General features: G+C 39.2%; 1 protein-coding gene across 1 annotated transcript in view; it reads left to right on the forward strand.

Moving 5' to 3' along the window:
- The first annotated feature begins 2,290 nt into the window (after window positions 1-2,290).
- The window catches only part of MPP3 (membrane palmitoylated protein 3), a 73,867-nt gene continuing 51,583 nt past the window's right edge, over window positions 2,291-24,574 (forward strand). The window contains exons 1-5 of the mRNA XM_015810405.1: window positions 2,291-2,339; window positions 3,819-3,937; window positions 6,524-6,601; window positions 8,032-8,112; window positions 23,460-23,597. Coding sequence (XP_015665891.1) covers window positions 2,315-2,339; window positions 3,819-3,937; window positions 6,524-6,601; window positions 8,032-8,112; window positions 23,460-23,597 — 441 coding nt within the window. The 5' untranslated portion in view covers window positions 2,291-2,314. The remainder of the gene's footprint in view (window positions 2,340-3,818; window positions 3,938-6,523; window positions 6,602-8,031; window positions 8,113-23,459; window positions 23,598-24,574) is intronic.

A 24,574-nucleotide genomic window follows, 5' to 3' on the forward strand; every position in this document is an offset into this window, starting at 1 on the left:
CAATTTGCATTACTTTCATCAGATTATTCAGTAAATATACGCTGAGAGTGGGAAGTGTTTTTTAGATCAGATGCTTAACTTACCAAATTGCAGAGTCCCACATTGAAAAAGAAACTATTTTTCCCCTCAGTGATAAAAAAGTGTAGTTTTGGGAAAGCATGCTCATAACTGGGGAGCGCAGCTTGATCAGTAATGGCTGTACATGTTTAGTGCAGAGCAAAACATGGCCTGCCAATGTGCTTTGTCTAAAGATTTTGGGACTACTCTCTGTTTTCCAATTTGGCTAGAGCAGTGATTCTCAACCTTTTTAATGCCACGACCCCCAACTGGTCGTAAGTCAAGGACTAAACCGGTCGTAAGTCGAGGACTAAACCGGTCGTAAGTCGAGGACTACCCAACCGGTCGTAAGTCAAGGACTTTCCCTGCCCGGGAGCGCCGCGCATGTGTGGTTCCGCCCCCTGCGCCGGCCGAGGCGTAGCTGGCAAGCGGCAGAGACGGAGCAGGCCGACCACCAGCTGGCCCAGCTCAAGGGAGGTAAGGCACCCGCCGGAAAAGGGGGAAAAAATGGCGGACAGCCTTGCTTGGCGACCCCGTGAAATGGTCGATCGACCCCGAATGGGGTCGCAACCCATAGGTTGAGAACCGCTGGGCTAGAGGAAAACTGGAATATTTCACTGTTTTATTTTAAATTAATATCATTTTTTTACTAACCCATAAATTGAAATTAACTCTGTAATCCACGAAGCAGGCGTTATCATATTGCCAATGCTAGATGAGGAATAGGAAGGTTGTGATGGGTAGGAGTGCAGGGGAGACTTTGACAGTAGTTTAGACTAGTACTTCTCAAACTCAGCAGCTTTAAGAAGCAGAATTCTGGGAGTTGAAATCCACACTTCTTAAAGTTGCTCAGGGTTGAGAGGGATCTTGGAGTCCTAGTGGACAATCACTTAAATATGAGCCAGCAGTGTGCTGCTGCTGCCAAAAAAGCCAACACAGTGCTGGGCTGCATTAACAGAGGGATAGAATCAAGATCACGTGAAGTATTAATATCACTTTACAATGCCTTGGTAAGGCCACACTTGAAATACTGCATCCAGTTTTGGTCACCACGATGTAAAAAAGATGCTGAAACTCTGGAAAGAGTACAGAGAAGACCAACAAAGATGATAGGGGACTGGAGGCTAAAACATATAAGGAACGGTTGATGGAATTGGGTATGTCTAGTTTAATAAAGAGAAGGATGAGGGGGGACATGAAAGCAGTATTCTAATATCTCAGGGGCTGCCACAAAGAAGAGGGAGTCAAGCTATTCTCCAAAGTGCCTGAAGGCAGGACAAGAAGCAACGGATGAAAACTACCGTAATCAAGGAGAGAAGCAACTTAGAACTAAGGAGAAACTTCCTGACAGTTAGAACAATTAACCAGTGGAACAACCTGCCTCCAGAAGCGGTAAATGTTCCAACACTGGAAGTTTTTAAGAAGAGATTGGACAGCCATTTGTCTGAAATGGTATAGGGTTTCCTGCCTGAGTAGGGGGTTGGACTCAATGACCTCCAAGGTCCCCTCCAACTTACTACTACTACTACTACTACTACTACTACTACTACTACTACTATTACTATTATTATTATTATTATTATTATTATTATTATTATTATTATTATTATTATTATTATTATTATTATTATTATTATTTTTATTATGAAAGCCTCATTGGGCCAGGATTCCTTTATATCAGGGGTGTCAAACTCAGAACATCACGTGACGTGTTGCGACATATCGCGACTTTTTCCCCATTGCCGGAGCTGGGCGCGGTTTGGGCATGACGCATCCGGCCCGCAGGCTGGCAATTTGACACCCCTGCTTTACATGATGGGACTGTGATGCTCCTGGGAGAGTCATCAAACTGCATGTTTGCATTAAGCTTTTTGATACCTGCAGATGGGGATGTATTTATGTAGTTGTGAATTCAGTTGGATTTATCCATTTTTAAGGCAGATCTTTCCACAATGATGTGAGTGTATTCTGATCACTTCCATCCTTTCTTCCAGTTTGGATCAATTTGTCCCTTTCTACCAACCATCATTAATAATTGCTCCAAACAGCAAAGGCAATGAAGCCATACAATAACTGAATTAGAGATAATTCTATCTGTATTTGACTTTAGAAAGCAAATATTTTAACATTCTTTCAAATTGTCATACAAACAATGTTGTCTTTTCTTTGATTACAGGCATTCTGTTGGTGTGGAAATTATAGCTGTTGAAAGTGGATTGATCACGTGGATCTGTAGATAGTGAGCAAGAAACATACCATGCCCGTCCTATCTGAAGATTCAGGTATTTCTGCTACCTTAATCATTATATCATTCTCAGTTTATGTTTTAAAAATGTGTTTTTCTGTAACTATCTTACATGAAATTGGAGATCCAGAAGCCTCTAAAGATAAGTCAGTTTCTAGTGCTATTCATGTACTAATCTGAACACATGCATAGTTTAAAGTAAGCTGATAGTAAAAAAACAAAGCAAATGTAACAACAACAAAAGGAAACGTAATCTTGTTAAATCTATATAAAATGTAAAAAAACAAAAAGCAGTGCCCTTTGGCCATTTCTTTTTCAGATTATAAATCAGTTTTCCCATATCTGTGGCCCTGAGGTATTGCCAGTTCAACTGAATTGGGACAGAATTCCCAGTGGATATTTGGAAGATGTAGTCATCCAGAATAGATTAGATTTATAGTCTTGGGAAGAGGGGATTAGTAATTGACAATGTGATGTGGCAGGTATGGCCATATGTACTATGCCACTAGATCAGTGTTTTTCAAATTTGGAACTTCAAACTGGTTGGGGAATTCTGGAAGTTGAAGTCCACAGATCTTGAAATTCTCAAGTTTGGAAAACTCTGCACCAGATGGTAATTGTTGACTTCCAATGTGAAATAAATATGTTTAATTGATTTTGATTTATGTGCTTTACCTTTTTAGACAATATTTTAAAAAGTTTACATTTTGGTACCTATGGCATTGCATTGCTCCAGCCCAGAAGTTAATAATACCTATTCTAAGAACAATGAAGTTCTGCCTTTCTCTTGACTCCAGTTTTCTTTTCCAGCTGATGTCCAGCATTCAAAGATGTACATGACGATTAAGGCTTTTCTCCTTGAGTTAATCGCTCCCATTGTAAGAAGCCATTTGCACAGAGTTGGAATAGTTTTCAACTAATCGTTCCTTTTTTTCTTATCTGTCCCATTTTGACTCTGATCCTGCTGGTATGGAGTTCTGAACTTACATATTCAAAAATGGTGCAAAAGTGATGATAATCAGATAAGTGAAGTAGCTAGAATTGGTTGTTAAAAGCAATCTTGTATTCAGTGGAATAAATAAAAGATACAAAATCTATAAAGAAAAAGATTCTTGAAAGCCTGGGTACCAAAATAATAGCAGAACATGCTAAAAGATTTTCCTGGTGAGATGGAATTCTAAGAATAGGCTTCAGGATGAAAGTACATTTTCTGCCGTTATTGTTTGGCAGACCTGGACCGTCTTGTCCAATAAAAAAAAGTTTGGATTTGGAACTGGAATCTCCAGAAATATGAAAAGTAAACTTTAAGGAATTCTGGGAGTTGAAGTCCAGACATTTTAAAGTTGCAAGTTTGAGAGATTTGCAACTTTCTTTCTTCCAGTTTTCTGGCTTTAAGCTGATATTTCAAAGTAATGTTATAAAGTCCTTCTTTGGGATAGATTAAACCTCTGTAAAATGCTATTTTACAATTTGATCATGGGCATTCTGACCAGTCCCTTTTATATTGATCTTTTAGGTTTGCATGAGACGCTTGCCCTCCTGACCTCACAGCTGAGGCCTGACTCCAATCATAAGGAGGAGATGGTATTCCTGAGAGACATTTTTAGTGAGAGAAGTCTCAGCTGCTTAATGAAAGTAAATATTTTTCTTTAGAGAAAATCTTGCTGTTAGCTTCCTAGTTTTCCTCTTTGTCTGATATTCAAACCTGGGTCTCAAAATTGGACATTGTGACGTGTGAATATGCTGCAGAGCATGTTTCTGAGCACACACAAAGTTTTGTGAACACCCACAACGTACATTCTATAGTTTCTCAAAGATACTTGGCTTGGCATACTTTGAGTTTTCAACCAGGCCGGGGCCCTTTTTTTGGTTTATTAATAGTAAAGATTTTACATAATCTAGGGTCCAGTGGTGTGATAAGAAAGTGGTGGAAGCTAAGACTGCCAGAATCTATCAGACTTTGAGAATATTGTGTTGTATTGTATTGGGTCATAATAAGCAGAATATGGGATGGTGGTGGTAGGAATCAAGATGGTAGTTGTGACTGTGCAATTAAAGCCCTGCCCCTTGTTCTTGAGCATGATTTGAGTGCACATACAGAAGAGCTGGGCCTCAGTTATACAATTGTCGCTATCTATTTGTCGTTTGAGGGTTGTTGTTTTTTTATCTTACCCCATCCATGTGGAAGCTTCTGATGACCCCTGGCTGCAAACCTTTCCACTTCACAACATACAATTTCCTGCTTGAACGCACAAGTGATTATATGCATTGGATTTGGAAATATTTGGAAAACAAAACATGTGATAATTTTTTGGTTTCTTATGACCATGAATGGGAAATAACATTTTCTAAAGGACGAGGAAATGATTTGCAACAGCATGGACAAGTTACCAAAAAAAAAAAAAGTGATGGGAAAAAAACAATTTGGAAAGTTGTGCTTAGAGAAAAAGCTATGGCTGTTTAACTTGTCTTGTAAAATAAGAATACTTAATCCGATCTGATTGAAACGTGACAACCTCGATACTTGCTAGTGTTTTTACTCCACACGCATGATAGAATTCCTGAAAATAACCTGTCAATTGCATGGAAGACACTTTAAGTTGTAGCATAGAAAACTGGGTTTTAATTGAAAATAGTGAAACTTGGGCTCCTGAAAACAAATGCATAATTCATGAATGAAAAGGAAAATGCAATTGAGAGAAATGAAACATCAAGAGAAATTAGTCTTCTCATCCTCTGGTTCTAATTGCATAGATGTTTTATTAGTGCATCAGATGGAATGAAAGAAAGTTTGTCAGTGAAATAATTCCTGATTTTAAGATGCTAATTAAATAAAGGATTTAATGATTAGTTCCCTGATTAGCATATATAAGATACCAGTCTGATAGAAAAACTGGGAACTTGGACACACAATTCTTTCGCTGGGGAATCAAGGCACCCAACCTTTTGTACAGATATTTGGTTCAAAAAGTGGTCAGAACCTGGAATGAGAATTTCATTTGAGTGAATTTTAACTGGAAGCAATTTCTGTTTAAACCTAACTAAAATTAAATACAACTAATTAATATATTATTGTTAAATATTACATTATAATTATATATTATATTATAATGATATTTATATAATATTATATATAAAGTATTACAATTATTATTCCATATTATTTATTGGCCTAAACTGAATTAATAAAGAATTCAAAACCATTAATATGTAACTCCTTACATGTTACTAATTTTTCTGTATTACCTGTAAAAATCACAAATAAATAAATACATGGTAACTCATGGAGAAACACTGGGGCTCAGGAGGATTGTTCACATCATAAATATTTTGTGTATTTGTGCTTTGGGGACAGAATATGATTTTTTGTTGTTTTCAAAGATGCACTGAGTTGTAGAGAGGGTATCCCTGATAGCTCCCGGCCAACCTGGCATCTGCTGCTTTCCCACCTAAAGAGTATTTGTTTTGCAGTCCTGCCATCTCAGCCCTCAAGCATCCTGTGCTAAGAAGATAAAAATTGCAAGAGCCATCAGGCAGCAGATGCTGCTGTAGCCACAGATTTTTTTTTTTAAGAAGCCTGTTATGTTCTAGCCACCATATAGGTCAGTGATGGCAAACCTTTTAGACACCAAGTGCCCCAAAACTGGCCCCGCCCCCGCTCCACCCCCAACTCTGCCCCCCATCCCCCGCCCCGCCTGCCCACAGGACCACTCACCGCCTCCATGGCCCACCGCAGTTTGCCCAGACAGCCCAACAGCGCTATGGCGGCCACACCCTCTGCCCGCGCCCTGCAGCATCAACTGCATGATGGGGTGTGAGGGCAGAGTCTTGTCTACGCTGCCTGGCTGGCTATGTCCTTGGCTGCGCTGTCTGTGTGGGCCACGTTCAAGAGTGACTCTTTTTCAGGGGGGCTGCTGGAGAAGAGGGGGGTCGCAGGGGGAGGCAAGGCTGGGGCAACGACACGTGTGCCCACAGAGAGGGCTCCGAGTGCTGCCTCTGGCACCCGTGCCATAGGTTTGCCACCACTGATATAGGTTCTCAAACTGATTGAGAGTAAAATGGGAAATTGGAGCAGGTCTTTCTTTTCCACAGTCTCACATGTTAGATATTTCATTTGATTGAAATAAATCTTGTCTTGAAAGGATCTGTTTCTTAGATAGCTCCAACCACTGGAGATTTTGTACATGTGAACATGTGCATATTGTCTGTTTTCTGTTTCAGATTCATGAAAAATTGTGCCATTATGAACAACACAGTCCGGTCCCAGTACTGCATAATGCCTCTGCTCTTGCTGAAGATGTAAGTTCATCAGGGAGAGACCAAAGGGAAGGAAACAGAATGAAGAGTTGTCTTCAATGTGCCGTTTTTTCACTGCAGTGTTAAACTTGCTGAGGCTGAGAAACACTGCTTTAAAGAACAGCTGTGGCATTGCAAGATGAAAGTTTTGGTGGGCATCCTTTTCACATCAAATGGCACAATGTGGGAGAAGGGCTTCTCTGGATCACTTCGCCTAAATATTAGAGCGGGAAGAAATTGCTGGGTGGCACAACTTAGAATTGATGCATGGATAGGATTGGACATCCTCTCCCTGCTGTTTGTCAGTTTTGAATTGCTTCCATTCCGAATTGTTAGTGAGATACGATTGACTGCGGAGGAATTCTCAGAAATTACAGTACAGCCATTACATTCTTCGCTCTTTCTTTATGAGGGATCTTAACTTAGCAGTGGAAAATATTCTGTATGTTCAGAAAATATCAACATGGACAGTCTGCTTTCTCCAGCAAGGCTGAACACGATGTTGCTAATCAGGAAGTAAATCCGGACATTGCCAATTTTTTTTTGACTGGATGACAATCTTGAAATTCTGAGACTATGTTGTGCATAGTACTCTCACAAAATGCCTGGAAGTATGCACGACTTTGTCTCCCTGCAAAAAGGTTTTCCTAGGAGAAGTGGCTAGTCAAAACATACATGAATCAAAAGTCAAACTAGTGAAACTGCTTTCAGTTTATGGATCTCAAGGATGAATTAAACCACCTTCAGTTTACTTATGCCTTCTTCTAGGCAGGGGAGCATTGGGCTGCGATCACCCACCCTTGAAGCAAAGTGCTGGGCTAAGTCACCCACCAGTGTAATGGTGGAATGTAGTCTGGATTCCCAGGAAGGGGGGGAGGGCATTCCAGAGGAGCAAAAGACAGCAAAGTTTAGATAGTTTGGGTGGGAGAGAGTTAAAATAGCTTCTCCTTAGCAGTTCTCAGAGTATATGTTTAATGGAGTAAATAGTCTTTAGTTTGGCAAGGTTTCTATCTATAGAGAGGGAACACTAAAGGAAACTGCTTAGAAGAACCTCAGTTGTGCCTTCCTTGGTTTTTGGAGTATGGCATTCTTAGAATATTAGTGAAACATTTTTATAAATGAAGATTGCTGAAAGTAAATGCTTTATTTCAGTAGGCACTCTTCCAATATATATTTCGTACAAGTCAGCTCCCTATGTTTCTTTGGTCCTTTTTAATTCTATGTATGTTGCAGGATGATATGAGAGTTGGACTCTATTATTCTGTAATTCTGATACATTCCAGAACTTCTGCTCTGGACAGTTGTCCTTTTCTAGAGTGTCATCCTAAAATTAACAAACAAATAACTGGAAGTATAATAAGAAAAACATTCATTGTCTTGTCTGTTTTGTTTGTGGGTAAATTTCTCTTTTTTTTTCTTTTTTCTTTATTAAGGTGATAGAAGAATTGCAGACTGCACCGATGAATAATGATGAAAAGGAATTGCTTCAGCTGCTCTCGACTCCCCATCTCAGGGTAAAAGGCTTTCATCATCATCATCATCATCATCATCATCATCATCATCATCATCATCATCATCATCATAATAATAATAATAAAGTTGGAAGGGACCTTGGAGGTCATCTAGTCCAATCCCCTGCTCAGGCAGGAAACCCTATACCATTTCAGACAAATGGTTGTCCAGTCTCTTCTTAAAAACTTCCAGTGTTGGAGCATTCACCACTTCTGGGGGCAGGTTGTTCCACTGGGTTAATTGTTCTAACTGTCAGGAAGTTTCTCCTTAGTTCTAGGTTGCTTCTCTCCTTGATTAGTTTCCATCTGTTGCTTCTTGTCCTGCCTTCAGGTGCTTTGGAAAATAGCTTCACTCCCTTGTTTTGTGGCAGTCCCTGAGATATTGGAACACTCCTTATCATGTCCCCCCTCGTCCTTCTCTTCATTAAACTAGACATACCCAATTCAAGGAAAGACTGCTGGTGCAAGCATTCATGTCCTTCTGATATTGCAAGTGGGAACTGTGACTTTAGTCATCTTTTTATCAGTTTTAGACATTTGTCATCATTTAACGTGTAACAGGCTAAAACTGATTCCTGCTGCACAATTTCACAGGATCTTCAGAAGATTTTTTTACCCTCTGCCTGCTGTAAAGATGGGATTTCTAGTCAGTGAGAATGGATAAATAATAAAATGTTACAGAATTCAGCCATAAAGAAATAAAAGAGTTTGATTGGAATTAATATTTGCCACATAGTATGGGCACCGAAGGATTAGTTGAGAATGATAATTATTCTCATAGTCTATTTTGTTAGAAATATTAATCTGGGGCTACAAAAGTGACTACAAGAAGGCAGTAAAGAGACACTGAAACATCTAATTCTTTGCTGACAACTATTGTCTGTCCAGATTTTGGCAGCCTAGTTTGATTGTCTGTCCGTCCGTCCGTCCGTCCGTCCGTCCGTCCGTCCATCCATCCATCCTTCCTTCCTTCCTTCCTTCCTTCCTTCTGTCAAATAGATCAGGGGTCCCCCACCCACACAGTGCATGGCGTGTTACCAGGCTGCCGCCATGCAAACAGTGAGTGAGTGTGTAAAACCATCATCTCTTCTCTCCCCCCTCCCCCGCTATATCAGCAATCGGCAGAGCCGGAAATGTTGAAAACCGTTGAAATAGACCAAATGTGGAAACCAAAGTCATGAAAGCTAATATTACTTTTATTATAGAGTTTTAATAACACAATCATGCAAGTCTGAATGTGCTTCCCTTTTCCTTCCTCCCTACTTCCCTTTTTCTTCATGAGAAGTAAGGAACTTCATGTCTAAGGTGCTTACTTAAATTGCATTTCTGCCCTGGACTGCGATTTCTTTTATCTTGCCATTGTCCTGGTTGCAGTTGTTCCTCTTGTTCCTCCAGGTGACTCCTTATGCCCAATTATATGTTCCCATTTTGTAGTGGAGAAACGATTTCTAGAGTGAAAGGGTGCCATTACCCTCCTTTCAAATGGCTTCCATCTTTACTTGTATCAACTTTCCTGATGGAAAGGAAGGTTACGTATATATAGAGGAGGTGCTTGATTTTGTTTACTCCAGGTGTCCCTTTGACCCCTAGATGGGATCTGCAGGAGTTAGGCCAGAGAAAGCTACTTCTTGTTTTCAATTTGGGGAGCTGGAGAGTCCCTTAAAGGGAGAAATTGCCCCCTTAAACTTAAGTTGTGCGGATTCAAGTGGGAGCCAGTGCTGGTGGTTGTGTTCATGTGTAACGGTTATTCAGTTTCAAGGCTACAGATCATCATGCCAGGAATCCATTAATTGATAGCAGGGGTGTGAGAAAGAGACTTGAGTTTTAAATACCAGATCACAGATAGTCCTCGACTTACAACCATTCGTTTAGTGACTGTTCAAAGTTAGAACAACACTGAAAAAAGTGACTTATGACCATTTTTCATATTTATGACCATTGCAACATCCCCATGGTCACATGATCAAAATACGGATCCTTGGCAACTAGCATATATTTATGATGATTGTAATGTCCTGGGGGGGGGGAGGGCATGTGATTGGGACCCTCTGACAAGCAAAGTCAATAGGGAAGCCAGATTCACTTAACAACCGTGAACAACTGCAGTGATTCACTTAACTGTGGCAAGAAAAGTCATTAAATGGGGCAAAACTCACTTAACCACTGTCTTGCTTAGCAACAGAAATTTCGGGCTCAGCTGTGGTCATAAGTTGAGGACTACCCGTATTTGCACTTTTTTTGTGGCAGCAGCAAATCAACTGATTTGTATGGTTTCATTCTTATCTGCCGAAAAGATTATTAATCTGCTGAGTCCTCTCTGTGAGATTTCTGCCTAGTCTAGTCTATGTAGATCTAAAAAGTGAAGTATCAGAAAATCTTGGATTTACAGCTAAATCCCAGGCAAAGAACTTCTAAAAGTAATTTATTTTGTATGTTAACACCCCCACCTTAGGAACATTTGGCTTAATTTTAAGGAGTTCAAAGTTGTTAAGGATGCTTTAGCTTTTGTAAGCTGTAAAGTGTCAGTTCCATTCTTCAAACATCTTTCCAACTCTCCAAAATAAAAATGGGTCTGAGATGTTCAGCTATACTCACTCTTGAACATACAAATGCTGTGATAGAGTGGAATGAAGGATGTGCCACTAGGTTTAGGTTGCCCCATCTCTGCCCCAAGGAATTTACACACACATGCTGGCTGGAAAATTTTGGTTATTGAAGTCATACATGTTAAAGTTGATGAGGTTCTAGCTACCTTGCAGATGTCTGAAATGGCTGCTTCACTTTGACTAATAGTAGGGCTGGCCATAAGAAGAGAGGAGTGGAGATCAACTTGTGACTTAGGGCTTTTGGGCCAGAGGAGGTTCGTGTTGGAAAAAAATACAAATGGCAATACATGGCACTAGAAAGATGACAACATTTGTGCCAGGCACATATTCAGGAGGATGTTCCAGAATGGACCTCAGACTTGTCATCATAAGGAGATCCTTTTCCAGCCACCTAGCTATGGGAAGCTCCACACCATAGACAGGGAGTTGTGTACTGGGAGTTTCGTCAGGGTTTAATCCTAGATACCAGAATCCATGTGTGGGGCTTAAATGGTGGCTATAGACACTTCTCTTTTTTTATGGCACGTGACAAGGCATACAAGAGGCAGGACTGCATTGCAACACTGCATCTGCTATCTTGCCTTTTAGACATTCTTTCCCCTTCCATGGTTGCTCCCAAACGTTGGGAGGTCTGCCCTACAGATCCGCTGATCTGCACCCCTGCGGTTTCTCTAGTGGTGAGCAAGACAGTATTTAGGAATTTATGACTCCATGCTCAGGCAATATCTTGCTACTCATTTTAAAGCCATTCTGACTGGGATTTGTTTTTCAAAAAATGCTTTTTAATGCTCCTTAAGGTTAATGGGTAATTCTATCCTGAATTCTGCAATATAGTTATCCCCTAAGGTTTTTATTCTGTGTCTTTTAATATCCTGCATGGGAGAAAAGTAGAATAAAGCTTTTCATAATTTACCCTACTTCAGAAGATGAATAGGGAAAGGAAGGATGATGGATATGAAAGCTTTTTTTTTTTTTTAGCGTAAGAAGCCCTTTGCACGTGCTCAGACGGTAGGAACTTTGCTAACCTGCAATTTTACTTACCTTCTGCAGATTTGTTGATGTTTATTTAAACACTTTGCTTTTTGGGGTCCAGATTCTCTCTCTGTAACAGAGAGAGTTGTTCCCTCTTGTTATCATATCAGAACTTTATTCTTCTACTCCACAAGGGAATGCTTTACTTTCCTTCCCATTAGATTTGAATATGCAGATAATAAACAGGGTTTTAATGAGAGTGTTTTAATAACTTGTACTGACTAAGAAACTGAAGACAAAGGCATTCGAATTGCAGAGGTCTATTATAAATTCAGAATCTACTAGTTTAAAAGAAAGCCCATGCACAAAAGAATTGAAAATTAAAAGAGATTACATTTAATATACCCAGTGAAGACTTCTTCTCCACTTGGCTGGGAATGGGAGTGGGTGGCAGACATATGTAATTATGCAGCTGTATTTATCTGAAATATAAAAAGTATATGTTTACATAAGACCCATAAACTGCAAAAATGGATGTCCTGGGGTTCATGAGCCACAGGCAGCCCATGACATCCTTGGAGGGTGGGTGGTAGGACCAACTCCTGTGACCCTTTTCTTTGGCTTTTAGTGCTTTTTAAGAGAAAGGAGGCATTCAAGCCAACCAGTCAGGGAACAGAGAACAGAGAACTATTTCAAGTCATGACAGTAAAAAAAAAAGAGAAATCCTATTAACCAGTCTGCTAAAAAATAGATGTGTCTTTAAAACCTAGAAACATGCATACTGAATGGTACTTAGGTAGTTACTTAGATTTTGTAGAAGATCTTCATGCTGATTAGGGATTATTATATTTATAATAAACTTTACTTACATATTTAAGCCTGATTCTCTTTTAACCCTCATGAAGGTGCTTCCCCTCCCCCCACCCCGAGAAAAAGGGACACTATATCACTTCCGAAAATGCTGCCCACATAGTAATCCACAGTATTTTTGTTCCTCTGCCATGAGGCTAGAAGAGCTACTGCAACACATGTTATTTTCTATGCAGTGAATGAATCTATGGGCTGAAGAAAAAACAGTGCTTTGGGACAGAAGAGAAACTTGCAAGCTGCTTTGAAACAGACAAGGAGATTCAAAGTTCTGAGCTATAAAAAAGCAGAAAGCAATATCATCTCTTGTTGCAAGAACTGGGAGCCTTCCACTGCCTTTTTCCTTGGATGTTTCTCAGCTCTGCGATCCAAAGCTCTCCAATGCTTTTGGCTGCGCCAGGTGTGCAGCTGAGGCACTGAGAATATTTATTTTCTCCTTCCCTTCCCCATCATTACTTATTTTGCAGCAGCTAGTCTGCACCAAACAGACTAGCTTCCAGCAGCTAGTTTGTTTGGTGCAGTGCCTCTGCCTTTCAAGGATCACAGTCCTCTGTTTCCCAATCCTTTTCTTTCCAAATGTCTATTGTCAGCAAGTGATACTTATGGGAATGAAGCTCTGTGAAAACACAGGGGATATAACATGGGTGAACACATTCAGGTATGCTGACTAGTTCTGCGCAGACTTAGCCAACCATGACAGAGAGCTTCCCTTTTCCTCCCAGGCTTTTCTTTTTCTCTGCCTTTGATCTCCCATGGGACTCCTACATAGCCCTTTGATTTGTATACTGATGGGAATATCAGTTCCTTATATATGTGCTGTTGATCTTTCATGAGATCGGTATTCCTCTGGGCAAAACTAAGAAAAGGAAAAGAACAGGCTGGTGTGATGAGGTTCAGTTCCCTCTGGCAGCCAGAACAGAAATGACCAAAGAAGAGAAGAACCAGCAGCTGGGTGAAGGGACAGTCCTGCTTCAGGCCAATTACAGTAGTCCTCAACTTATGATCACAATTGGGACAGGACTTTTGTTATTAAGTGAGTTGCGCCAATTTTATCATCTTTTTTTTTACCTTTTCCCATTGACTTTGCTTGTCTGAAACTACCAGGGAAGTCTCAAATGGTGACCCTGGGACCATCATAAACATATGCCAGTTAACAAGTGCCTAAATTTTGATCATGTGACCATGATGGCGCTCTGATGGTTGTAAGTATGAGGGATGGTTGTAAATCATTTTTTTCAACACTGTTGTAACTTTGAACAGCCACTAAATGAATGGTCTCAACTCTCAACTCTCCAACAAAAAGGAAAAAGTTTTTGAACAAATTGTACAAGATGAATTTAGATATAATTATGTTGCAAGAAGTCCATATAAAAAAACAATATCAATATCTATTGAACTGCCCTAAATTGGGGAATATGTTTGCGGCACTGTCACAATACAAGAAAGGAGGAGTGGTAGTATATATTAAGCAAGAAATCTCGNGCAGGCTAGGAACAAGGCCCAGAAATTAAGGCCCACTCCCAAAGATAGACAAGGTAGTAAAATTCGTATTGCCAGAGGCAATGTCAATTAGGTAAGGCTGGGAACCACAGGGGGTATTAATTCACTTGGTTCTGCCCTCCCCAGAACAGGGGGGGGAACTAAACCAGCCACCAGAAATCACCAGATTCGTAGAAAAAAAAGGCAACCACCTTAATCACGTGGGGACCGATCTGCTGTCCCACGCCGGCCCTGCAGTGCAGGCCACCATATAAAATGGCGGATGTCGGCCACGTGGAGAAAAGCCCTACAATGCAGGCCTCAATTCAAAATGGCAGCCACGGCCACGTGGCTGTGCTATGGGGCTGGGAGAAATCGAAAGAGAAAGAAAACACCACACGCCTGTAAAGTGAGAGCTTTTTTATGCTCTCTGCCAGAAGAAACAAAAAAGGGGGGGGCGATCTACAAAGCTTGGACTGTGCACAGTCCCACGCTCCCCCCAAAAAGATCGCACACAAGTAGAGAATGCAAAAAAAAAAGGCAACGCGATCGAGAGAAACCTCCCCCAGAAGCTAGGGCGATCCACGCAGCTTGGGGCTTTAGTGGTAGCTCCACGCACCCCCAAAACGATTGTGCCTAACCAGCACCAAAAACGGCAGCAGCCAGAGAGCGAGAAAGCTCTCCTTGGCTGATTTTGCAATCCTCTAACCTCCGTGGAGACCTGCTGATCAGCTGGGGCGAGCGGAGAAAACACTCCACAACCCCCAGTTCCCGGACGCTGCAATGAGGCCTAGCAGCCTCTGGGAAGGCAGGAGTCCACTATACTAATAAACCCCCCTCCAATCCCTTGGATAAGGGAGACGGGGGAAAATAAAGCGCAAATAAACAAACTGGAGGAAAGGATCAGGAGGTATGGGAGAACAAGGATTTGAGAGAAAGGGAGAAATATCTACCGATAGGGAAAAATAGTTAAATAAAACCCGAAGTCTGGAGAGAAGAAACAACACGCCTTTCTGGGTAGAAGACTAAGTCGGAACTGGGCATGTGCGGCCAGGCAGGAGGCGTGGCTATCTCAGACTTAGTCTTATTGGGTACAAGGGACTTCAGGAAACCCAATCAAGTGGATTATCCATCCCTCATGCTGGAGAACATAGAATCACATATTATGTGATGAATATCCCACCATCCCTATGAGCCTTGGCTGATAACTAACATAGCTATATCTTGTGCATTATATACAGCTGAGTTTATAAATTACCTGTAATCCCATTATACCAGGACTCTCTTCTATGCCAAACTGTACCTCTATTATTACAAATATTAAGAAATACTAACTGCTGTTTTTGGAATTTCTGTTATGAATGTTTCACCTGCTAATATGAACATTAGTTCTACTAGAAGCTGCAGGAAGTGAAGACTTGGCTGGTGCAGCTCTCATTCATAGGCAAAGTTCAATGTCACTATATATGGTTTTGGCAGTGGTTTGCTCTCCAAGCTTGTTTCAATATAGTTTTGTTACCAAACTAGGTAACATCACCAGCAGGATTTCCTTGTCCTATTCTCCTTAGCTTATAAATGTCTTGTGTGCCAGTCTGGTCAGTTGGTCATGCAATTTGTTGTTCATTTGGAGATATATTTAAATTCTGAGCAGCTGATTGGCTCTCTTGCCGATTGGTAGTTCGAATGGTCTGGTTTCTTACATATTCATATGCTGGATCTAGATCTATGCTTGTTAATTGCTCCTTTGATAGAATAGCAGGCCTCAATAAATTCATGTGTGTGGTGGGTGCTGGCATGCCCAATGATTTATGTTCCCAATCAAATTGGTGTAGTTCAGGGGCTTATTTTTTGAGACAAATAAAAAGGAGGATACGAACTGCCAAAATTTATGGGACACTGCCAAAGCGTACATGAGAGGCGTGGCAATTTCCTATATGGCCAGGGAAAATAAAATTAAGACACGGCGATTGAGACAGTTAGAAGAGGAATTGATTAGAGTAGAGGAAGATCTGCAAAAGGAACCACAAAGAAGTGGGNATGAGTCAAGAAGAACTGGTCGGGTTTTGAGTTAAAGTTTAAATTTGTGGTATATAAAATTATGTGTTAATACGTAGAGAGATGTATATTTAGAACTTTAAATATGATAAGGAACGAATTACTAGGATCATGTATACTGGAACGTCATGTCATGTCCCTTTTTGTTTTAATTGTTTTGTCAATAAAATTTTTTAAAAAATAAAAAAAAAATAAAAAAAATAATGAATGGTCTCAAGTCAAGAACTGTAGAGACCAGCAAGTGGCCGATTGTCCACAGAATTCTCCATGCAACATTGAATGTCTGGCATGGAAAGTTTTCTTCCAGCTTCCAGTGAAAACACTGCTTCCTTGCCTGGATCACTTTGCTCCTGCTTCAGCCACACATTGGCAAGCTGCAGAAGTTACACCTTGTGAGGAAAGGTCTTCAATATTTGGTAAATTAAAGTAAGGGCAAGGAGGATGTGTGGATGAACTTTAGAGGGAGATTCATTGCAACAGCTTAGGTGAAACAAAATGGATGAAAAATCTTGAGTGATTTAAGATATCCATGCATTCCAAAACCAAGCCTTTTTCCCCCAAATGTATATAGTTTATAAGGGGCAAAAATGCACCCCTTAAATATAGAATACAGAATAACAGAGTTGGAAGAGACTTTGGAAATCTAGTCCAACCTCCTGCTGATTAGTGGCTCAGGAATTCTGGGAGTTGAAGTCCACGAGTCATAAAAGAGCCAAGGTTGCCTACCCCTGCCCTATGCCATTCTGGATAAATGGCTGTGCAGTCTCTTGGCTGTGCCAAGGTTGCCTACCCCTGCCCTATGCCATTCTGGATAAATGGCTGTGCAACCTCCAATGATGAAGACAAGCTGTTCCACTGGTTAATTGTTCTCACTGATAGCAAATTTCTCCTTAACTCTAGGTTGGATCATTCCCTGATAAGTTTCCATCTGTTACTTCTTGTCCTGCCCTCAGGTGCTTTGGAGAATAGGTTGACTCCCTCTTCTCTGTGACAGCTCCTCAAATATTGGAAGATTGCTATCATATCACCCCTAGCCCATCTCTTTGTTAGACTAGACAAACCCATTTCCTGCAACCATTCATCATGTTTTAGCCTCCAGGCCCCTAATCATCTTTGTGGCTCTTCTCTGCACTCTTACTAGAGTCTCCGTATATATATTTTTTGTATCATAGTGGCCAAAACTGGATGCAGTATTCCAGGTGTGGTCTTACCACAGCAGTGCAAAATTGAACTAACACTTCATGTGATCATGATACTGTTAAATATTAATTAATGGCTCTTCAGCATTACCCTAAACAAATTGAGCATTTGGCCTTACCTTTTCCCATGACATCGTCAGATCACAAGCCAAACCCCTGAGGACTCCTGACAGGACAGAAAGCAAAGTTTGATACTGAATGCTAGAAAATTGCCCTCTGTTGAGACAGGGTGCAGAATGTGTTTTGAGTTTGCCAGCAAGTACATAGTAACTGGATTTTCACAATACATTAAAAATGGGGTTGGATGGTTTTTGGTTAGCATCTTGTAGCAAACCACCCATTATCTTAATGTGCTGTGTAAACTAAGCCATCATGTATTTGTTTAAGCATTGTATCTTAAGTGAATATAGCAATTATATTTTTGTTACCCTGGATTTAAGGTTAATGTGATGTGCCAACCTAGCTGCTGAAATCCCAGGGAAGGAAGAAGCGAACAGAAATGTTTGGAAGTGTTTGAGGGCTATTTTGGAAAAACAGAGGACAGGGAATGAACGGGTAAAGCCTCCTCTCTCCAATTATTTCTTTCTATTATATCCAGTGGTAGTGGGTTTTTCTATTCAGAAATGGCTAGTGAGCTACTATACATTCTGGTGAGCAGAAGTGGAATGGATAAAAATAAACACCATGGCCTTTTAAAGACAGGTAAAATTACTTTTTCTTTGGCAACCAGGATGAGTAGAATTTCCATGCTTGCTTGATATGTAGAGATTCACACATGCAGTCCCTAATATCTCAAATTTAAAATAATTGGGAAGTAGGTGGGGAAAAAATTTCTCTGTCTAAAATTCTGAAAAGCTGTTTTTCCTTGAAGTAGACAACCTTGTATTCGACTCTCCTTTCTTTTCGGAGTTCCTTTTCCACCAATATTGTTAACATTTAGGTTGTAATATTTTTGGAACAACTTTGGAACCTTGACTAAACTGAAGTGCATGCAGAATTTTGTGACGCTACAGCTTGCTTGGTCTGTGAGACTCCAATTAATATAACCTGCAAAACTATTGATATTGGAGTTTTGATATTTTTTTGACAGAGGTTCATTAGCTTATTCATTTTTGGCATTCCTTCTTGTATTTTTTTTAATAGTGTGCACCTGCATGGTTGCTGCCTAGCCTGTCTCTTTCTTTCAATCATGACTGTATATTTATTTGTTCTGAGATTGCTGTATTTTCTTGAAATGTGAAAAAGTGCTTCTTCTCTGTGCTCCATTGTAGCTTTGTGGCTGACTGCCAGCTTGGATCCATTGTATGAAATATTTAATACTGCTTTGCAAGCAGAGGGATTGTGTTCTTTTTAGATTTATCTTGGATCTTATAAAACATGCAAGAACAAGAGGGGATTAAGACGAGTATTTGAATTCAAACGAGTTTTTTTCTTGCACACAAATATACATCATGTGAATCAAAAAGTTATTTCTTCAAGTATTCTGTAAAATTATTTTTAATATGATCACAGATATCTGTATTGCTTCTTTTGCTAAAGGCCGTGTGGGATTAGTAAAATTCAATTAGAAAGAGTTAGATTCTACTGTTCCTTCATGAAAGCAAAAATATGAATGTGCTTCTTGTTGTCCATCTGATCTAGCATTTTATTTTCATAGTGGCCAGCTGCATAAAAACATATATTCACATGTGGGTCTGTTATACCAGTTATGCAAATAAGAATATTTAACAAATGGAATAGCTCGTGCATGTTTGTGTCACACACTGGACAATCACTGGGACACTTGTAATAGATAGTATTTACTCTTGTGTCTTCAGCAAGAATAGATTGTTTTTGGGTTCGATATAATGTAGAACTATCATTGTTTTAAATAAACTATAATGTTCTGTTATTTTTGAGATTGCCCAGCAACCAACTTAGATGACCAACTATGATTAGAGACCTTAATTTGAAACTCATCTGCAAGCCATTGTACCCTAAATAGCTGGCTGTGGTATCTGAGTTATCAAATTTGTCAGTTTATAATTAGGTGATTATGTCATTCAAACAACCGTTGCAGCAGTGAATTAATACTGAAATTGAATGCTGAGCTCAAAATATGGCTTAATTTTTTAACCAGGGCAGGGGAATTTAAAAGACTAGTCTGGCCATTGATTAATTCTTTTAAATCTATTTGAAGTGCAGTGAAGATTATTCTAGATTATTTTGCTTATTGTTAGGTTACTTTAGATTATTTTTTTCAACATGGCAATTTTACAGTGGGTAGATTTCAACTCTGAAATTTTTTTTGCTGACTGGGGAATTCTGAGAGTTTAAACCCACACATCTTAAAGTTGTTCTATGAGCCAGCAGTGTGCTGCAGCTGCCAAAAAAGCCAACACAGTGCTAGGCTGCATTAACAGAGGGATAGAATCAAGATCAAGTGAAGTATTAATACCACTTTACAATGCCTTGGTAAGGCCACACTTGGAATACTGCATCCAGTTTTGGTCACCACGATGTAAAAAAGATGTTGAGACTCTAGAAAGAGAACAGAGAAGAGCAACAAAGATGATTAGGGGACTGGAGGCTAAAACATATAAGGAACGGTTGCTGGAATTGGATATGTCTAGTTTAACGAAGAGAAGGACGAGGGGGGACATGATAGCAGTGTTCCAATATCTCGGGCTATCACAAAGAAGAGGGAGTCAAGCTATTTTCCAAAGCGCCTGAAGGCAGGACAAGGAGCAACGGGTGGAAACTAACCAAAGAGAGAAGCAACCTAGAACTAAGGAGAAACTTCCTGACAGTTAGAACAATTAACCAGTGGAACAACTTGCCTCCAGAAGCAGTGAATGCAACAATACTGGAAGTTTTTAAGAAGAAACTGGACAGACATTTGTCCAAAATGGTATAGGGTTTCCTGCCTGAGCAGGGGGTTGGACTAGATGACCTCCAAGGTCCCTTCCAACTTCATCATCATCATCATCATAATCATCATCATCATTATTAGTCTAGTCCAGTCTAGTCCAGTCCAGTCCAGTCCAGTCCAGTCCAGTCTAAAGTTGCCAACTTGTTAACTGAGAGTCTATTGATGACACATATCAACAATTTGGTATTTGAGTTAATTATTGATTTGATTTGATTTGCATGGCTACTAACTTCACTCCGTGCCAGGAAGCTTCCTGCCTGAGCAGGGGGTTGGACTAGATGACCTCTAAGGTCCCTTCCAACTTTATCATCATCGTCATCGTTATTATTATTATTATTATTATTATTATTATTATTATTATTATTATTAGTCTAGTCTAGTCTAGTCCAGTTCGTTTAACAATTAAAATGCCATCAAAGCAGCATAAGAAAAACTGTAAGGACAGCTGAGGTAAAGATCCAGTTGACAATAACTCAAAACCCACAAGGGCCAACTAACTAGCTGACTCTCAAGCTCATGGAGTTTCCTAATCATGCCATCAAATTGCCAGGATCAGATAATGAGGAGCTAGAAGGCAGAGTGAGTTAAGATTCTCCAGAGAAAACAAATTTTTGACATAAGCACAATGCAGCATTAACACTGTACAGGTAGGTTGCAATTAGTACAAGTTTGAATAATGCAGTACTTAATTTAGTGCAAATTATAAGTCGATACCAGTTCACGTTTGGACTTTCGGGGGAAGCATGGCAAACTGAACATGATTCTGTGAAAGCGAAGCCAACAATCATGTTCAAAACCAAAGAACCAGTGAAGAGACTTGTTCCCTGGATCATCTCTGGAAAAGAAGAGGATGGGCCATGTCCACATGTGATCTGGACAGCGCTTCTTGTAAGAAGACTGCAGGAGCAGCTTTCCATTTTCTGTGGGTTTGAGCACTAGGAGGTGACGGGATCAACAATATTGCTTGCAATAGGGGCAAAACTTTTTAAATGACACTAAGTTTGCAAACCTCACCAATCATTTTCAGAAATTATCTGTTAACCATTGTAAAGCTTTTAGAGATCTTTGGAACAACAAATTTGAAATGTTGAAAAATTAGGTCAGCTTTTCTTCAATTTGAACAAGAAGAATATTAATTATAAGGCTAAGAACTTAAAAAAACCTGAAATGAACAGCAAAAAGCCAAATAAGATTTTGACCGTAGGAAATTATAAATGGAATAAAGATCCGAGTAAATTTGGAATGTTGAAACTACAATAAAACTTTGGAATTAAGTATAAAGAATAAGCAGCTTTTTGTGGGAAATAGATCTGTTTTGGTTTATGGAGATATAAGAGATAAGCAAAAGTTGGATACGAAAAGAATCTAAAGATTTTAGGCAGAGGAAAAAATATGCAAGCCTATAAAATGTAAAAGACACTCGTTTTCAAAATACTTTTGAAAATTGGAGTCAGAAAATAATAGCCAGATTATCAACAATGTCATAATAATGTCTATGCACTGATTATGTCCAAAACATGTTATTGAATAAAATGATAGTTGCAGAACAAAATTTATCTGACAAGATGATGAGACAAGAGAACGGCTTGGAAAAAGGAATAAGCATCTTTATTAACAATTTCCTGAATCTAAAACAGTATACACAGTATCAAATTGCTAAACAAAATACCTGATATCTGTGCTTTAATGGAATAACAGTCTGGCAGCAATATCATAAACACTTGAGGTCTAGATCCCATTATTCCTAAGAAGCATTAGATGTTTAAATCATTGATTTTGACTGCAGAAATCCTGGGATTTCTCATGTTTGGATTTGAAATAAACCTACGGGGTTTGATCATTTATGGCATTTGTGACAAATATTTTAATTAAATATGTTGGAATATCAGGTGAATGACCTGATAAAAATATTGTCCTGCCAGATCTAAAGGCATCAGATAACTAGTCCATCATCTGATTTTTAACAAGTGAAAACAAAGATGGAAGAATTTCTGGGAAAACATTAGGAATTTCCAAGTGAATCAAACCATTGTCTAGAAATGTCTCCCCACCTCCCAAGTTCTGTGTTTAAGACAAGATAATTATATAATCAAAGCCTTTGGAAGTTTTCTTCTTAATTATTATATTACGTAATGATTAGATTTTGCAAATAAAGAGGAGTTTTAAAAATGATGTCTTGGATGATGGGCTGACAAGTTTACTTGAAATGCTTTGAAGTAGGTAGAGCTGCTCTCTACCTATTTGTAAAGGTTGGATTATGTTGTCATATTGGGTTTAATTGAACAGTCCCAGTTTTATTGTGAAAACCTATTTGCTGCCCTGCATGGTTACAGATGTTGAACAGAAAAGTTGGAGGCATAACAACCCAGAATAAACATACCGGTATCTGCTTTAATCCTTTATTACAAACCTGTTGGACTATAGTTCCCCTCATCTTCTATAAAAATAGTCATGTTGACCATTGATTATGAGAATGGGGCGCTATTGTTTTGAGAAAGCTTGTTGAAGTAGCTTGAAGTGGAGTCAATGATGAAACAGAGCCCACTGTAAAAGAAAGCATCTGGATGGTGGCTTTTCTTTTGAACCTAATGTAACTGTTGGAAACAACAAGTGAGGAAACCCAACCAATGAATGAATCGATCAAATCTTTATTATGGTTATAGACCAGGGGTAGGCAACCTTGGCTCTTTTATGACTCGTGGACTTCAACTCTCAGAATTCTGGGAGTTGAAGTCCACGAGTCATAAAAGAGCCAAGGTTGCCCACCCTTTATAGACCAACACAATGAAGGTGGAATACAAGCAATAATTTTTAAACACCTAAAAACATTAAAACAAAAATTTCACAAAATTAAAAAACCTAAAAAATACAATTTAAAAAAGGCTAGAAAATATTTAAAAAGTCTAAAAAATCGATAGGCAAGGGTAGAAATGTTAGATAAATACAAGGAAACATTAAGGCTGGTTTGAGGCACAGGAATCTGAGAGATAGTGCTGCTGAGCAGAACCTGGCAACATATGTTTGTAACAGGTCAGAATCTGCAAGCAGCAGAGAGAAATACAACATTTTCCTGCGTAGCCTGGATATTTCTACTGTGATAGTGAAATAAGACTAGCACAAATGTAATACAGACACTGGAGAAGCAGTCTTGTTTCTAGTGTCTTCACAGTCACAGGGGCATTGAAGAAAACTCTAATGTGTTTCTGTTTTCACCTGTCTTTTTATTTTATTATTCTGTTTCCTGTCTCCCTTTGTCCCAAGGCGATGCTTGTTGTGCATGATACTGTTGCTCAGAAGAATTTTGACCCTGTTCTCCCTCCATTGTTGGATAATATTGACGATGATTTTGATGAAGAATCAGTGAAAATAGTTCGTCTAGTAAAGAATAAAGAACCTCTGGTATGTATGCTTGATGCTGGTAAGAACAAAAAGCTGTTGGGATTAAAATAACTATGGGACATTTTTTAGATATAAAAATGATTCCAGAGGATAAAAACAGAAAAGGAGTGAAGAAGTAAAGATGGTTCTGTAGGGATGAATCTCCTTGGCAGTGTTGACTACTTCCAGCATGATTAACAGCTTCTGTCCTACCCATAAAATGTCCATATTTTCATATTTGGATGGCACAGTAAGCCAAACACCATCTGATTTAGTATGTTGTGTAAACATGGTTATTCTGTGAAGAAGTATTTTGAATCTTGTGCTCTAAACTGGCTGCCAATCAGATTCCTTAATGATTTCATTCTGGTATTATAGAATCCAAAGCTGGTAGCTTCTCATTTCCAAACTATGGCTAACCCAGGCCAATATAGGCAATGACAAGGCATTGTGGGAATTGTGAACCAATTTGTGTTGGTTCCTTTTTCAGCACCAGTTGTTTTGGTTTTCTGTTAATAGATAGATGTAAGTAAAGATTTATTAGACTTTAAAGTCCTTAAATACTTGGAACTTATCTGATAAATCGTCCATTTGAGCTTTAAGCTCAATGTATGTAATCCTGAGTTTTGCTCCAACTTTCATATGTGAATAAACAGAAAATATATCAGTTTCTTACTCTCCTATGTTAACTTAATTTGAACTCATTTCTACATGTTCCCCATATTTTAAATTTATTTAAGAATGTATTCACATTTTCTTGAACATTTTTTCTGTTAATATACATATTTTCTGTGTCTCATATACATGTTTCGCCAGCCATATTCCTGATTTAATTTAGATCGTATAGGTATTCCCATAATTATATATGCATTTGCATATATCATTGTTGAGATACAAACTCAGTTTCAGAATTTATAAAAGTAATTTCCCTGTACGTAATGCATGAATTGTATTTATGTTTAGGAATTGGATAGGCACTTAGGAAATGATCAAAGTAC

This window comes from Protobothrops mucrosquamatus, unplaced genomic scaffold (assembly GCF_001527695.2).
Source record: "Protobothrops mucrosquamatus isolate PMUCROS unplaced genomic scaffold, P.Mucros_1.0 scaffold10, whole genome shotgun sequence".
NCBI classification, from domain to species: domain Eukaryota; kingdom Metazoa; phylum Chordata; class Lepidosauria; order Squamata; family Viperidae; genus Protobothrops; species Protobothrops mucrosquamatus.